This window comes from Aulonocara stuartgranti (genome assembly GCF_965226115.1).
Source record: "Aulonocara stuartgranti genome assembly, chromosome: 15".
In the NCBI taxonomy this organism is placed as follows: Eukaryota; Metazoa; Chordata; class Actinopteri; order Cichliformes; family Cichlidae; genus Aulonocara; species Aulonocara stuartgranti.
The window spans coordinates 10,608,595-10,625,199 of record NC_138951.1 but is presented as its reverse complement, the minus strand read 5'-3'; the positions used below and the strand labels follow the sequence as shown (position 1 = coordinate 10,625,199).

The window sequence follows — 16,605 nt, the reverse complement described above, 5'->3', positions numbered from 1 at the left end:
AGCCAATCACCTTCTCAGCAGAGCGCACAACACGCTGCAGTCTCTGTTTGTCCCTGATAGTGGCTCCAGCGTACCACACGGTGATGGAGGAGGTGAGGATGGACTCGATGATTGCAGTGTAGAACTGCATCATCGTCCGTGTTGGCAGGTTGAATTTCTTCAGCTGCCTCAGGAAGTACATCCTCTGCTGGGCTTTCTTGATGACGGAGGTGATGGTGGGCTCCCACTTCAGGTCCTGGGTGATGGTGGTACCCAGGAAGCGGAATGAGTCCACAGAGGTGATGGGGGTGTCAGTCAGGATGATGGGGGGGAGTGGGGCTGTGTGCTTCCTGAAGTCCACAATAATCTCCACTGTCTTCTGGGCATTCAGCACCAGGTTGTTGTGGCTGCACCAGGACACCAGACGTTCAACCTCCCTCCTGTAGGCAGACTCGTCCCCGTCCAAGATGAGTCCAATAACGGTGGTGTCATCTGCAAACTTGATTAGCTTGACAGACTGGTGGGTGGAGGTGCAGCAGTTGGTGTACAGGGAGAAGAGCAGAGGAGAAAGAACACAGCCCTGAGGGGAGCCGGTGCTGATGGTCCGGGAGTCCGAGACATTCTTTCCCAGCCTCACATGCTGCTTCCTGTCCGTCAGGAAGTCAGTGATCCACCGGCAGATGGGATCAGGCACATTCATCTGGGAAAGCTTGCCTCGGAGATGGTCTGGAAGGATGGTGTTGAAGGCAGAGCTGAAGTCCACAAACAGGATCCTGGCGTAGGTTCCTGGGGAGTCCAGATGCTGCAGGATGAAGTGTAGGGCCATGTTGATGGCGTCGTCTAGAGACCTGTTGGCTCTATATGCAAACTGCAGGGGGTCCAGGAGGGGGGCCGTGAGGGTCCTGAGATGGGAGAGAACTAGGCGCTCAAAAGACTTCATGACCACAGATGTCAGAGCCACGGGTCTGTAGTCATTTAGTCCAGTGATCCTAGGTTTCTTGGGGACAGGGATTATGGTGGAGGACTTGAAGCAGGCAGGCACATGACATGCCTGCAGTGAGGAGTTGAAAATGCCAGAAAACACTGGGGCCAGCTTATAGACATGCAAGTGTGATTAAAGGAACCTCTAATCACTTAATCACTCAAAAACAGTACATTTTAAGTTTTCTGTAAATTTGCCTTCGCTATTATTAGGCACGGATAAATACAGATTCCTTGAATGCGACTTCAAGCTGCCTAAAGCCAGGATGTTGACCTTAGTATAAGCAGACACAAGCGAGTCATGTGATTCTGCAGCAGACTGAACCACTGTAAGAGAAATCCATATAAAGTCTATCAATAATCTGTTATTCAGGAAAATTGTGAGGCTAGTTTTAGGTGGGTACCTGAGAACCCGAGAAGTACATAAAGATTATTGGACATTATGGGCTTAGGAGTGGGTTGAACTGGGTAAACAAGTCCCTAGCAAGCGTGAGAGTGACTCCTGAGAAACAGTGATATATGGCCAATAAATGAGATCAGACGAGGAAGCGTCAAAATGTGTGTGTGTGTTTTTTTTAAATTTTTTTATTTAACAAACACAAATACAATATGCAAAAAACAGGCCTTTTTCAGTTACAAAAGAGCATATGTAAGTTCATTAAGAAAATAATTCAGGGCATTTTTTGTCCATCATATAGCACTAAGATCTAAAAAAAAAAAAATAATAGTAGCATTTTTTTTCTTTTTTTTTTTTTTGCTAACATACTCAGATTATTTGTCAGAAAGTCTTTAAAATATGTTTAATTGTTAAGAGAAATAAAATTTCAAACAAAAAACAAACAGGAGAGGGCAGCAACACTCCAGTCTAGTCTGTCTGCCTCAGAAGAAGAAGAAGAAGAAGAAGAAGAAGAAGAAGAAGACGTCTTTACGCATCATTATTGCGCGTCCTCAGGTAAAGAAGGACCCACGAAGGCTCCAAAAACAACGCGGGCTAATGTAAACTTCGAAACCGTATAGTCACTACAAATTCTCCATATAAATAAACTGTAACTGGGAAAGCCCGAAGCATATACGGATGTTACGTTCTGTCGATGCTGTGTTACAACAGAGGAGTGAAGTTTTCCCTCCGAGCTGGTAAAAACGAGCCGGCTAACGGAGCTAGCTACCGACCAAAGCTGCTGTGGCTGCGCAGTTTCGTTTCAGCTGAACTCACCGAAAACACCCAGTAGACCTGCCAAGTCTGTTCTCGTTAGCTGACCAAATATACTTTTTAAATCGACATGGGTCAGTCTGCAAGACACCTGCAGTGAAAGCAGTAGATAACGGGTCATATTTGAAGTTTTTTTTCTCTCTCACCTTTGAAGATTTAACGTTTTATGTCCAGTCCTGGTAACGCAGGCTAACAGGTACTCCTCGGGTTTCCTGTAACGTTAACTCTGTTCTGTTTATGCTAATTTTCAATGTAACTAAATAATTTGACCTGCTTATTATATTCTTAATTGATGTTTAGCCGTGCCTTATAGCAGCTATCATAACAGGAAATACACAACACTAACTTTGCGCGTTTCTTTCTTTTTGTTGTCTTCATATTGAGCATTCATATTTTATAAAACATTTAAGGGTTACAGCAAAAGTTTGTTTCTATCCTCAGCTTTTTTTAAAATTGTTTTGACAGCCTAAAGCGACATCTTAACCATAATACAAAAATTGTCGAGGATGAATATTTTTTAATTAAAGTGATAATGAAATCATCAACTTATTCTATATCAAAGTGATAAACTTGGATATAGATATAGATTCTTAATTTTTTAGTGAAATCACTGAGAATCACTAAGCCACTAGTCTTGAGCCGTCTCTCATTTCTTTATATTTTGCTAGAAAAATGGGATAAAACATCTGCGAACATAAATGGAAATACAGTTTAAAAGGCACAGCGATAGTTTGTAAAATTCAAGAAAATGAATAATTAATATGATCACCTTTACTCTCAACATTGCCTTGAACTCTCCATGGCAAGCTTTCTTGTAGTTTCTTTAAATAGCCTTCAGGAATAGTTCTCCAGGGCTTTTTTGAAGGACATCCAAGGCTCTTCTTTGGTTGTTGGCTGCCTTTTGTTCTGTTTTTTATCAAGATGATCCCACACTGCTTGAGCAATGTTGAGGTCTGGGCCTTTGGGAGTCCAATCCATGACTGATAGTGCTTTAGTGTGCGCTTTTACTGAATTAGCATTGCGTTTGGGATCATTGTCATGCTAAAAAATAAATGAAGCTGTTGCCAGTCAGATGTGTTTGAGATGGTATTGCGTGGTGGATCAGACTCTGGCAGGACATTAATTTTGATTAGATCTCCAACACCACTTGTTGAAATGCAGCCCAGAACATGAAAAGCCTCCATCATGTCTTACAGATGGCTGTAGACACTCACTGTTGTACCTCTCTCCTGACCGCACTTCATACTGTCAACAGTTTGAAACAAAAGTTTTCATCTTTAAGTATGGCTTCTTGACAGCCAACCTTCCACTGAGACCATTTCTGATGAGACTTAAGTGAACAGTAGATAAGATAAGATAACCTTTATTAGTCCCACATGTGGGAAATTTGTCAACTGAAGGACTTGATGCATCTCTCAGGGCATGTCATGTGCTGTAGATAGTTTTTTAGGTCTGCTATTTCTTTTTTTTTTTTTTTGTCCTCCTTGTGTCCAGTTTCCACAATTAGAAATAAAGGAAAGAAAGTCTGGCTGTTCGTAAGCAAAATATGAAGAAATGGATGTGTCTTAAAACTTTTTGCAAAGTCCTGTATAAATATTAATTTTGTCCTGTAAGAGCTTGTTTGACCAAATGTTTGTTTTTTAATCCATTCATCAGTCACTAAATTACATCATTAGTAAAGAGTTCATAAAATATGAGTCCATCTCATACATGTTTGCATCATGTGCCTTTGCATTTTAGTTGATATGAACTTGTGCTTTAGTCATCGTAGTTGTAGCAGTTGCTTTATTCCCATCACATATCTTTGTTTTCTGTGTTATAATCTGTATGTTGTTATTCTTATTTTTTTACTGTTATCTTCTTGGCTCTTTTTCAGCCGTAATGAAGAGACGAGCCGATGTGTCTTTTGCATCACTTCATGGGACAAAGAGGCATCGTGATGACAGCAGTTCAGATGACGAGTCAAGACTATCCCGTCAAGGTAGATAATTAAAACAAACAAAGACAACAAAAGAAAATAGTCTTATATATAGGTACAAACCCGATCTTTTCTTACTATAGTTAAAACTGAAGCACCTACTAGAGATTTTTGGTTATACATGGGCCAACAGCACACTAGTATCTCAGTTTCTATTGTTAACTAAATCATTGAACCAGGCGAAGATCATTCCTGCCTTCAACTGCCCAACCAGTTTTATTTTATATGTGCTCTGAAATTCTAAACTAAGGATGCCTCTCAAAAAGCCCCTGCCACAGCAGCAGCAGCATACAGATGATTATGTGGAGGAAGGTGCCACTGCAGACTCTGGGGAAGCTGACTTTCAGTTTGAAGTTAGCTCCAGTATGTCTGCTGAGCCTAATCTGGCCTCTTTGGCCAAGGCGAATAAGACATTCATACAAATTCAAATGGAGAGAGATAAAAGACAGGAAAAGAAGGCCGCCAAGCAGGAGGAGAAACTGGGCGTACTGTCACGTCAGGTCATGCAGCTTCAAATGGACCTTGAAGACGTCAGAGCCGGTCAGCCAACACGAGTTCCAGCCGGAGAACCTACGTTACAAAGGTTAGAAGAGTCGGACAACATTGAACATTACCTTTCCACCTTTGAAAGACTGGCAGAGGTCTATAACTGGCCACGGCAACAGTGGGCTGTCCGACTAATTCCACTGCTGACAGGGAAGGCGTTAACTGCTATTCTGGCCATGGACCCAGCATACACCAAAGACTATTACCTGCTGAAGACTGTTATCCTGAAAACGTATGAGATTAACAGAAATGCTTACCGCCAGAGCTTCCGATCTTACAAGACACCTGCTAAAGAATCCCCCCAAGAATTATATGCACGTCTGAAGCATTTGTTTTGCAAGTGGGTGGCTTATGACACCTGCACAAAAGAAGACATTATGGAGAAGATGGTCCTTGAGCAGTATCTTAAAGTGCTGTTCCCAAAGGTGAAGGCTTGGGTCAAAACACACAACCCAAAGACTGCTCAGGAGGCTGCTGACCTGGTTGATGCCTACTTGATTGGTCACAAGGGACCAAGGGTTAACTGCTATGCTGGCCTTCTCAGACCAACACGGGGTAAGTTTGGGGTAGGTGGTGGTTCAGCAAACTGTAGTAGACTATATTAAACCCTTCTGCTTGGTAAAAAACAAACACACAAAAAAGTGTGCTCTGTTTAAAATCCTGTAATATTTACTTCCCAAGATACACTCTCTGTCACTTTTAGTAAACATACTGATAAACGGGACATTGTATCCCAAATACGTTCCTAAAGAACTGTGGGATGTAGAAGACAGTACCTGTGTGTACATAGATGTAGTTTGAATTTGCCCACTGTATAACTCTGCAAGAACATGAAGTACATACTTTACCATGACTTTCGAAAGTAGCAGCAATTCCTGAGTTGCCATATCCTGTTCTTATTCTGTTAAATCTAATACAAGAGAGTAGCACCACATTGTGTGGGAACATCACCAGGGCTAGAAGAACGTAATCAGAGGCTCCAGAAATGTTAGAAAAACCAGCGTTAGTTCAGCTAGACCCTTTATGCTCAAATTTGGCCACAGGTGGTTTTGCTCGGATCGTATTCAGTCTCAGTTCACTTCTGGAGAAGCTACACCAGTAACACACGCAAGCTAACAACGTGGATCTCAAGGGCAGCATATGAAGAAAGGCTGGAGAGGTGCAGAGGGCAGTTTGGAGGAAATGCTGGTTCTGTCCTCAGTAAAGGAGTTACCTTTTCTCAAGTGGAAAAAGTTGATCCCATCATGTCTAAAGTCAAGTGATACTTGGACCTGTGGGTTGGTATACAAAGTTCATTCCTAGATTCTCTACACTCTATAACTTGACAAAGAAGAACCAGGCCAGTAGGGTTCAGTGGATTGTGTGGAGTGGAGTGTGAAGAGCCCTTTCAGACCCCTACTGAAGAGTTACAGCAGATATTCATTGCTCAGGCTGATGCCTGTGACCTGGGCTTTGGAGAAGCCCTGCTGCAGGTTGAACCAGGAAGCATGCATGCCAAGTATTTGAGGATGCAGAATGAACGCCTTGGCATAGAGTGGGAATTGGACTTAAGTGTGACTTGTTGGGAAAAAAGTTCATCCTCTAGAATGGCAACCAAGCACTATAATCACTGAAGAACATGAGAGATACCCCCTCCAAGATAACAAGGTGCTTCCTGGCTGTGCAACCCCTTTGACAATCTCTACAAGAGTGTAAAACAGAACTGCATAGCTGACTGCCTCTCCAGGATCCCGCAGGTGTTGTCTTCAGCAGGAGGAGGGGGAAATTGCAAGTCTAGAAAATTTACATTTTCAACACACTAGCAACTCAATTATATTATTCTGTTTCAACAAGCCAGCAAAATCTCATAAAAATATCAACTACATGGGAAAAATGAGTGCATGATTTGTTCCTGTAAGAGGAGCTAATCATAAGTGTGCTTCCACCCCATTGAGCCTGTTCTCATTTACAAGTATATTAATGAAGATATGGTCAGCCATTGCAAAGAAGAATTTTGACCTAGTGAGAGTCCTTTCCAGGTGCAGTGGTATACCAGGAATGGACATGAGGCTGTAGCTTTTAAATGTATTTTATAGATGCGTAAGATGGTCTAAGATTGTTACATTTGATGGATAATTCGTGTGTGTGTGCGTGTGTGTGTGTGTGTGTGTGTAGACTCTAGTCAAAATGACTCCCTTAGTGACCAGGAGGATCAAAGACCCGGGTTCTCGATGCCCTCCATATCATCATCATCATCATCCTTTGATACCCAGGACAATGACGCCCCCTCGCAGGCCTCCGCCAAGTTTGCTATGTACAACAGTGTGTCACAGAAGCTCATGGTAATGTATCAAAACCCTCTCTAAGCTGAGGTGTTTGACAGTTTCTATGTATTTAAAATTTTTGGGGGGGGGGTTTCAACTTTTCAGAATATTTCCAAACAACAAAGAATTTGACCTTTGAGTTTTATTAACTTACTTGATTTTTTGCTATTTCTTACACTTTCAGGCCAAAATGGGCTTCAGAGAGGGCGAGGGTTTGGGTAAGTTTAATCAAGGACGCAAGGAGATCGTGGAGGCTTCTACTCAGCGAGGGAGAAGAGGTCTGGGTCTCACGCTGCAGGGTTTCCAGGGAGAACTTAATGTTGACTGGCGCGATGAACCCGAGGTAGGCAGTAGTCCTTTTTGGCATTTGTGTTTTTTAATCTTTAGGTTTGAAATAATATATGTGAATGATCAATTAACTGTCACCTGATCTCTGTTTTGTCTCTTTTCCTGTTTGTCTGCACAGCCCAGTGCTGTTGAGAAGGTTGATTGGTTCCCAGAATGCACCACAGAGATCCCAGACGCTGATGAGCTTAGAGACTGGATGATCCAGGGACCGGTAAAACCAGAAACTCAGATTCTCACTTACAGATATGCATGCATTGCTTTTGCAGTCTATTTATATAATTCCTGATTTTCACTCTGGACAGAGAAAACTTAAAATTGAGGATGAGACTGAGTTTTGCACAGAAGATCTTTTGCACACTCTTCTACGATGCAAAGTGAGTTACATCAAGTATTTGCTTCTGTTAAATTTATTCCCACAAGGTATTTAAATTGTGGCAAGTGTACACCGGGAAAAAAATGATGGAAGGGTCATAGATAACACAAGTTTACATATTTCTCAGCTGTGTAATCACTGCGCCTCTGTGATGTTTAGTCAATTTTTGATGACCTGGAGGGCGAGGAGATGAGGAGAGCGCGGACACGCTCCAACCCTTATGAGACTATTAGAGGCGGTATCTTTCTCAACAGGTCAGTCTTTCGGTAGTAAAACACAGGCAGGATGAGTAGCCAGTGTCAATAATATATAAGTAGTTTCCTTTTTTAATAGTAGTTTGCTGCTATGAGTATTAATTTAGGTTGCTTCTTACATTTTTTAAAATTTTGCACAGCATTCTATGGCCTGACAGTCATTTAAAGACAATGATGAGCTGTATTATGTGCGTTGTGTATTTAGAGCAGCTATGAAAATGGCCAACTTGGACTACTGTTTCGACCATATGTTCACCAACCCAAAGGATTCCCAAGGGGTGAGTGGGTCAGCTGATTAATACTGAACTTTTTTAGTTGTATCACAGCACAAAGTTCCATATAAACAGATGGTGACATAAATCTTCTGTCTCATTATGCAGAGACCTCTGACGAAGGACCGCGAGGGCGAGCTTCTTTACTTTGGTGATGTGTGCGCAGGACCTGGAGGCTTTTCAGAATATGTGCTGTGGAGAAGACGCTGGCATGCCAAGGGCTTTGGCATGACGCTGAAAGGACCCTGCGACTTCAAGCTGGAAGATTTTTATGCAGCACCGAGCGAGCTGTTCGAGCCTTATTACGGTACGTTTACAAAACCCGCACGTCACACCCAGGGGACAAGAGACACGGCTTTGTGTTTCCAGTGATGAATGATTCAGTGAAATCGTCACCTCTCTGCATCCCAGGTGAGGGAGGCGTGGAGGGTGACGGTGACATCACTCGGCCTGAAAATGTGACTGCCTTCCGAAACTTTGTCATGGAGAGCACGGAGAGGAGAGGGCTTCATTTCCTCATGGCAGATGGGGTAAGACTAATATTTGTAGGATATGAGGATAAAATAAAGGTGGACAAACTTCACAAAGGTTATTATGGCTTAATGTTTGGATCAGTTTCAGTATGGTCTCTGTTTTTTCCCAGGGCTTCTCCGTGGAAGGCCAAGAGAACCTCCAGGAGATCCTGAGCAAACAGCTGCTGCTTTGTCAATTCCTCACTGCAATTTCCACACTCAGGACGGGTATGCATGTCTCTTTAAAAGCTTGTAAATTGACACACTCACTAGTGTTCTTAAACTTTCTCTTTAACCACCTGTCACAGTACAGTGCACATGTGCAGTATGTTTATAACCCACATTATAGCTGTGTCCCAAAACATAGGCTGCATCCTCCCGAGGCCGCATTTGTAGACCAGTTACATCACAGCGACGCGAAGAAGGCTGTCTTCGCGTCCGGCCAACAAATGCGTCCTCCTTTTCCCCAGATTTGAAGGATGGGTCGGGTGTATCCTTCGTGGCCCACCATATCCCAGAATTCATAGCACAGCCCAGCCAATTCCAGTTTCCAACAATGGCTGCCGCTACTAAGTTTTAATCTTAATCTTATTCATCTTTATGGGTCACAAAATATACTTTTAAGATATTTTCAGGCGAGAAAGTAGCTGTGTAAACTTCAAATATCTGCTTGGTTTATCAAGACATCACATATTTGCAAAAGTGCTGGAACGTTTTCGGAGACGTCTGTTACCCAAACCGCTCGATAGCAAGCCGGGGGGTTCAATGGTCACTCGAGTTTGCGAGAACAGCAGACTCCCGGCTTCATTGTTTTCAGGCCCCCGCGGTCTTTCGCTACTCAGGCTAAACATGATATATAAGTCGCTCGGATAACTTAAAAATGTTATTGTTGGGCTTTTTTCAGTGTTTTATTTGTTCCTGAGTAAATCGGTTTATCTGAGATCAAAGTTATTAGATTAGATTAGATTAAATAACTTTATTAATCCCTCAGGTGGGTTCCTCTGAATAAACGTCAGACAAAAAACTGATTAAACAGAAGTGTGAGATGGTCGAGAATTTACGCCAGCTGTTATATTTTAGATAGCAAGGAGCAGACGGCCGAGTTTATTAAACTCCACCGAAACAGCAGTGACGCAAATCTGAAGGCTAGACTGTCCCATTTCACAGCCTCGCACTTCTGGCCTTCTCGGTCTTCGAAGGACCCGGCTCATGTAGACCGCGAAGGACAGGTCCTCAGGAGGATGCAGCCCATGACTTTGGACACAGCTTAAGTCTCACTTTCTCTCCCCTAGGTGGGCATTTTGTCTGTAAGACTTTTGACCTCTTCACTCCCTTCAGCGTGGGTTTGGTGTACCTGCTCTACCTCTGCTTCGAGAGGATCTCACTCTTCAAACCTGTCACCAGCAGGCCTGCAAACTCTGAGAGGTGAGCCCACGTTATAATGTGTCTTTGTACATGTGAGAATACGATGAGAGTGTGTTTGTAAAATAGCTACATTTTCTGCCACCTACACGCTACACTTCAGAAGCTTTTGTGGCATCCCATTCACCAAGATGGGCTCATAGGGATAGCTCGCCAGGGTAAATTGTGCTGCAAGTCTAAACTGCTGCAGATTAAATCTCTCAGCTCACTGCAGGGAAAGTAGAATGATCTATAGATCCGATGTAGGATTTATGAGGGGGTTTATGTAAGTGAGGTTACAGATCTCTTCTCACATTGTCATCCACAGGTACATTGTGTGCCGTGGCCTGAAACCCGGCTCAGACGCAGTCAGGGAATACATGTTCAGAGTCAACCTGAAGCTGAACCAGCTGAGGAACACGGACAGAGACGTTACAGAGGTGGTTCCGCTGAATATCATCAAGGATGACACTGACTTCTACCAGTTTATGGTCAACTCCAATGAGAGGTAGAAACACTCAGAATCCACAAAGCCTTCAATCACTGCTCATGAAACACAGTGACTGACAAAGATGGTGTTTAATTGTCTCTTCAGCCTTTGTGCAGTCCAGATCAAGGCCTTGGCTAAGATCCACGCTTTTGTTGTAGACTCGTGAGTAAACACTGTTGAACATTTATCTTTGCTGCACTATAACCACGTGTTTGACATGGTGTTTTTGTCTGGAAACTGACTGGGTTACACTGTCTCTAGGAATCTCTCAGAGACAAGGCAAGCTGACATCAGGAAGGAGTGTTTGAAGCTCTGGGGAGTGAGTACAGAAGCCGATATACATACCAAACTGAAAGAGAATTTTGAAAGAATGACTTAAAAAAGACAAGTTTTTATGTGCACTTTATGTTTATTTATGTCAATTTTTAGGTCCCAGACAAGGCCAGAGTCGCTCCTACTTCGTCAGACCCAAAGTCAAAATTCTATGAGCTGATTAAGGTCAGTTAATAAATTTGGGTTTAAATCAAATCCTACTGGGTACTGTACAGCGCTGATAAATGAGCTCTGCCATACAGACCGTAGAAACGAATGAATAATTAAAAGACAAATGATTTTTTCATGTGAAACAGTGTTATAAATAGGCTCATTAAACTTCTGAATGTGTCTCACTTTCTGCTCTTTTTCTGCTTCATATCAGAGCTCAGACGTGGAGTCGTTCCAGTGTAAGCCGACTCCTCTCAACTCCACCACACTCGAAAAGTTGCGCCATGTCATGGACTACAGGTGCATTGTGGGAGGTGGAGAGCAGATCTTTCTTCTAGCACTGGGGGTGAGTTGGATGAAAAAATGTGGTTTGTGTGACACGGAAAACAAAGCATAACAAGAAGCACTCCAAGACCTCAAACCTCCACCAAGGCAGTGTCATAAATTCTGTTGTGTTTGCTCTTTGTTTTGATTGAACACTGTAACTACCCCAGAGACTTTACCGTCTGCGCGACTTTGATCAAACCTGGTTTTCGATGACTTTTGCAGAAGTCTCAGATTTACACCTGGGATGGGAAAATGCCTGTGCGCTGGAAGAAAATGGAGAATTTCAAGCTGGAGCTGCCAAGAGATACACTTCTAAGTGTAGAGATTGTCCAAGAACTAAAGGGCGAGGTGAGAGAATGGACTAAAACTCTGTGACAGACTCAGGTTTTCTTATCACTTATTATTCTGGTCCTCTTGGACTCAAATTTTCTGTTTAAACATTTTTTAAGGTATCGACCTTTTACAGCTAGCCTCAATCAGAATGCGTGACTTGCATTGCGGTTTATGTGCAGCTGAGTAGGATGCTTTCTGAGCTGTGTTACGCTCTCCCTTTGGTCCTCAGGGCAAAGCTCAGCGCAGAATCAGCGCAGTTCATGTAATGGATGTGCTAATACTGAACGGCACTGATGTAAGAGATCAGCACTTCAATCAGCGGTGAGACATTTTTATCCACTAGCTTAAAAATGGGTCTTTGTATGAGAAAAAAGTAGAAAATCATTAAAAAGACTAGTAATGTATTCCCTGTATATTCAGTTTTATATTGTAATAGTTTCAGATAATCTTCGTTGTGTCTGCTAAATGATGTTTGTTATGTTTCCAGGATCCAGATGGCTGACAAGTTTGTGAAGGCGGTGGCTAAACCCAGCAGACCAGACATGAACCCCATCAGGTACTCCCATCTGCCTTCTTTTAATTTTATTTTCTTACTAACTAAATATTAGTTTATGCAATCTCACATGGTTTATAATACTTAAAAATACTGCTTCCAAGTACTGCTGTGGTAGTTGTGATCGAACGCTGAGCAGAAATCTTACTTGCAGTTTGGTAAATTACAAAGATTACAAAGCATCTTTTTTCCCCCCAGAGTGAAGGAGGTTTACAGGCTGGAAGAAATGGAGAAAATCTTTGTCAGGTATGGGAAGAGAACCCTTTGAGTAGCTGCCGTGTATATTTACTACTGCAGCTTCTTAGATTTGTCCTGTTTTTCAAGATCAAGGCTCCTTTTATGGCGCTTGTCAGAAAAACTTGTCATTTCCTTCCCCACCCAGACTAGAGATGAAAGTGACAAAGAGCTCAGGAGGTGTCCCACGTCTGTCCTACACAGGCAGAGATGACAGACACTTCCTTCCCACGGGCCTCTACATCATCAAGACTGTCAATGGTCTGTATGTTGTGATTTGTTTTAACTGCGAGCACAAACAATGCTGCGAGCAAAATGTCTTTATTTATTTATTAGTAAGTAAATAAATGCGGGATTTCTTTTCTCCTCCACCATTCAGAGCCGTGGACGATGGCGTGCAGCAAAAACTCCAAGATGAAGTTCTTTTATAATAAAACAACCAAGGAGTCGACCTATGCAATGCCACCGAACTCTGCTGCTCCTTTCCAGTATGTAGCGTCCTCTTAATTTCTCTCTTTATTCCAGAGATTCACATTTGAAAAAGTTCATATGCTTTTTAAAATAAAAATAATAAGTGAATGTAAATATTTTAAGATCTCATAAGTAGGGCTGTTCGATATAACGATATATATCAGATAACGATAAAAAAACGTCTATCGTTTCATTTTACGCTATCGTTTGTTTTGTGGTGTCGCAAAATAAACTGTTTATGGCAATATTTTTTTTATTGTTTTGATGGTCACTGTAGAATTTCTTAAAGTTCTCTCTTTCTCTTATATTTAGTAACCACATTTAGTAATAACCACACTACGGATGGACAAGCGACTGTTTTTATGCGTTGTCATTAGCAACAATGATCATGTGGCTCCGCCGTCTGCTTGTTTACTTTCCACATAAATCTTTCACAGTAAAGCTGAAATTCCTGTTGAGATTTTTCAAAATAAACTGAATCACGTGACAGATGAGCAGCCAAAAAGAGCCGTCAGGTGCTAAAAAATAAACCTTAGAACAGGCTTTTCCCCGAAGCACGCCGTGTAATAAATACTCACGAAGAAAATTGCGGCCGTTTCAACTTATGTAACACTCGACTCCAGGTACACGGCGCCCAGCTGAAAACACTTCACGCAAGTCGAGTTGCCCAAGATTCACAGAATTAGCTGAAAATGTAAACTTTTTGTGATATATATCGTTGTCGGGACGATAAATGTCTTCTATCGGGAAATTAGATTTTGGTCATATCGCACAGCCCTACTCATTAGCTCATGTTTTATTCACAATAGAACACAGGAAACGTGTTAAACAGCATTTAAGCTGTTTCACTATTTCATGGAAAAATATTGACAAATTCTTTTCCTTGCAGCGTGTGCCACTCCGAGCGGCTCTTCTGGGCCTGGGTGGATGGGGTTATAGTTCATGATTCTCAAACCAGAGTGGACCCTGAGAAACTGTCCAAAGATGACGTGCTGTACTTCATACACCAGCATTACCAGCCCTGAAAGACTCCCAGTCACAGGGCTTTGTCAGCTGCAGACTGTACACAGAGTGCGCTGGATTGTGAAGCCTTGGCAAAGAGTACAATCCAGTTCACTAATCGTCATTTCATTTAACAATCAAAGGACGGTTATTAAAATGACTTTACAGCTGATTGTTTTTATGAATCCGTTGCTTACTGTCTTGTTAAATATCAATAAACTGCTTTATGACCCTTTGGAAGGTACCTCCATGTTATCTTGTTATCAGGTTGGAGTTGTTTGCTGCTGTTTTTAGCAGTGGCATGTCCTCGTAAAACTGACGTTTGACAGACCGGTCTATTTTTCAGTCTTTTCCACTTCCTTTGACTCGACCTTTGATTTTGAATTGTAATGAGTAGCATTGCCTTATAGGACAACATGGAGACAAAGGTGTTTGCTGTGCCCTATAGATTCAGTTTCTCCAGTTCCTCCTCAATGCCACTCTTGTTTTTGTGCACACTGCATTAGCAGTGATAGATAGGGTCACAAGGTCAAACTGTGAATCCACATCTGTAATTATTCTTTCTTCTCACCATGACTGGTCTTCTAAAGAAAACACACGGGTCTGTTTGCCTCATCTTTACACTAACAGTGTCGCGGTGCTTTCCTTTGCAAAACTGTGTAGCATGTAAATCACCCTTTAAGTCGTTCTCACAGTCATTTCAACGTGCATTCAGAGATGGAGCAGCTCTCTCCTTTCCACGCTTCTCTGTCATCTAGACTGTGGGAGTGAAGTTTGGAAGGTGTCCCCTTTAGTTTTGAGGTTGTTTGTACCCCACCTGCTCTTTAAAATTGTGCCTCCATATCTTCTAGTTGTGTGTCTGGTTTTTGTTTTGTTTTTTTTAATGCTGCAAATGAGTTATTTTTCTGGTGTAAATTTAGCTTTCAATCTCTTTGATGTAAATATTAATAAGTAAATAAATGGGAGATGCTGTTCCCACAATATATGTTCAACTGCCTGGTGATATTGGGTGGAGACAGTAGTTGGAGTAAAGGCTGGATTAAGCTGTTAGAAGGCAACGGGTGTGCTCATATACCAACCAAATTACACAAGTGCACACAACATTTTGTAGCTTAGTTGTTTTGCTCACAGCTTTAGAAATGTGGTCAGACTGTGGGAATTTGTTATTGTAGATTCAGTAAAACCCAATTTGAGCCCAGTATAAGAGAAATAAAGCTTTGGGAATACTAATCTGTTCACTCTGGAAGCATGAACCATTATGAATCTATTTCACCTGCTGTGTAAGTACAGGCATTAACAAGTGCAGGTCAACCCTCAAGGAAAAGCAGTGGTTTTGCAGGTGGTTGCCACAGAACTTGCCTTCTCCTGTTTTTCAGCAGAGTCTCAAGAGCTGCACGGTGCTGGTCTGTGAGCACTGGCCCCACTAAAGGATGGCAGAAGCTCATGCTGGTCCTTGTTGAGTCTGTTTCTGATAGTTTGGTCAGTAACACACAGGTGAGTAGCCTGCTGGATGTCATTGTGCAGGCCTCCAGCAGTGCTCCTCCTGTTCCTCCTTGCACAATGGACCTGCTGGGTTGATGTTCAGCATATCAGGTCTATCCATAGATTCCTCCACTATGGTCCACTGGTATCTCTGGATGTGCCTTCATAATAATAAAAGATCTGATCCTCTGGGTCATTTATTCCACATTAACTTTCTGAATCCTTTCAGTTTCACTGGCAACTCATAAGATTGAGAGTCACTTCTATTAACAGCAAATTGTCCTCACAGTTCTGCTGCTTTTTACACATTACACAAGAGAAACATTGTCTTTTACTCTTTTACCTTCAACTCTGAACACAATAAAATCTTATTTCACTGGAATTTTCCAGGCACGTTATCATTTCATTATCTTACAACAAAATAATACATCCCAACCAATTAGAGTAGAAGGTTATTATAGATTACTAAAAGTAGATGTGAAAATTGTTGCTGTTAAACTGAAATTAAAATAAAATTGGATGTAAAACCTGTACTGAAATAAATGTATACAGGAAAACTTATGAGTTATGAAAGAAATAATCAAACAGATGCAAAGTTTCAGTAACTGGTTTAAAAATCTATATATTTCTAGTAGAAGAATTGTTGTAAATGACTTCATATATAATTGATTTGTCATGATAAAAAGTCTACATGATGTTAAGCAGAAATTGCAACAAATAAAACATAGTTCTATAAAAACTTTGTAAGTGGCTAGAAAGGACTGAGCTGATTACAATGTAGAGCACAGTATGTATAATAATAAGGACAAGGATACTTTCAAAACAGGTCATTTCTTTATTTTACATATAAACCATTTTATAAAGCCTGTTGACCACAGCCTGTATACTAATATAAGCAAAGACATTAGACATTAAATAACACACAAACACACACGGAAATCACTTTTTGGTACGAAAGGGTGTACACATTCATGCCAAACCGGTTTAAATTCAGGCTGAAGTTGAACTTTCCAAGAGAAGGCTTGTATTTACTCGGGGCGTGTCCTATTGTGACAAGACAATCGGTCCGCCAA

At 41.7% G+C, this 16,605-nt stretch overlaps 1 protein-coding gene across 2 annotated transcripts; it reads left to right on the top strand.

Annotated features, from left to right (window-relative positions):
• Window positions 1–1,838: 1,838 nt before the first annotated feature.
• cmtr1 (cap methyltransferase 1) lies at window positions 1,839–15,035 on the top strand. 2 transcript variants are annotated; one of them, XM_082505507.1, is made up of 24 exons: window positions 1,839–1,912; window positions 4,047–4,151; window positions 6,849–7,015; window positions 7,182–7,340; window positions 7,464–7,556; window positions 7,648–7,719; window positions 7,878–7,972; window positions 8,178–8,250; window positions 8,353–8,551; window positions 8,656–8,774; window positions 8,888–8,984; window positions 10,049–10,181; window positions 10,486–10,665; window positions 10,753–10,809; window positions 10,909–10,966; window positions 11,077–11,145; window positions 11,345–11,476; window positions 11,680–11,805; window positions 12,020–12,111; window positions 12,278–12,346; window positions 12,542–12,589; window positions 12,726–12,838; window positions 12,957–13,065; window positions 13,938–15,035. In XM_082505507.1, exons 2-24 carry the CDS (start codon window positions 4,052–4,054, stop codon window positions 14,071–14,073), a joined length of 2,496 nt encoding a protein of 831 aa, XP_082361633.1. In that variant the 5' UTR covers window positions 1,839–1,912; window positions 4,047–4,051; the 3' UTR covers window positions 14,074–15,035. The 2 variants fall into 2 exon arrangements, with proteins under 2 accessions (XP_082361633.1, XP_082361632.1); XM_082505506.1 differs by having other exon boundaries at window positions 1,885–2,366.
• Window positions 15,036–16,605: the final 1,570 nt, after the last annotated feature.

Bases quoted from the DNA above. Each gene is read 5' to 3' on its own strand.
- cmtr1 (XM_082505507.1), top strand. From the start codon at position 4,052: ATGAAGAGACGAGCCGATGTGTCTTTTGCATCACTTCATGGGACAAAG. The intron at 7,016-7,181 runs GTAATGTATCAA...TTACACTTTCAG, and splicing joins GTGTGTCACAGAAGCTCATG to GCCAAAATGGGCTTCAGAGA. The intron at 7,341-7,463 runs GTAGGCAGTAGT...TTGTCTGCACAG, and splicing joins ACTGGCGCGATGAACCCGAG to CCCAGTGCTGTTGAGAAGGT.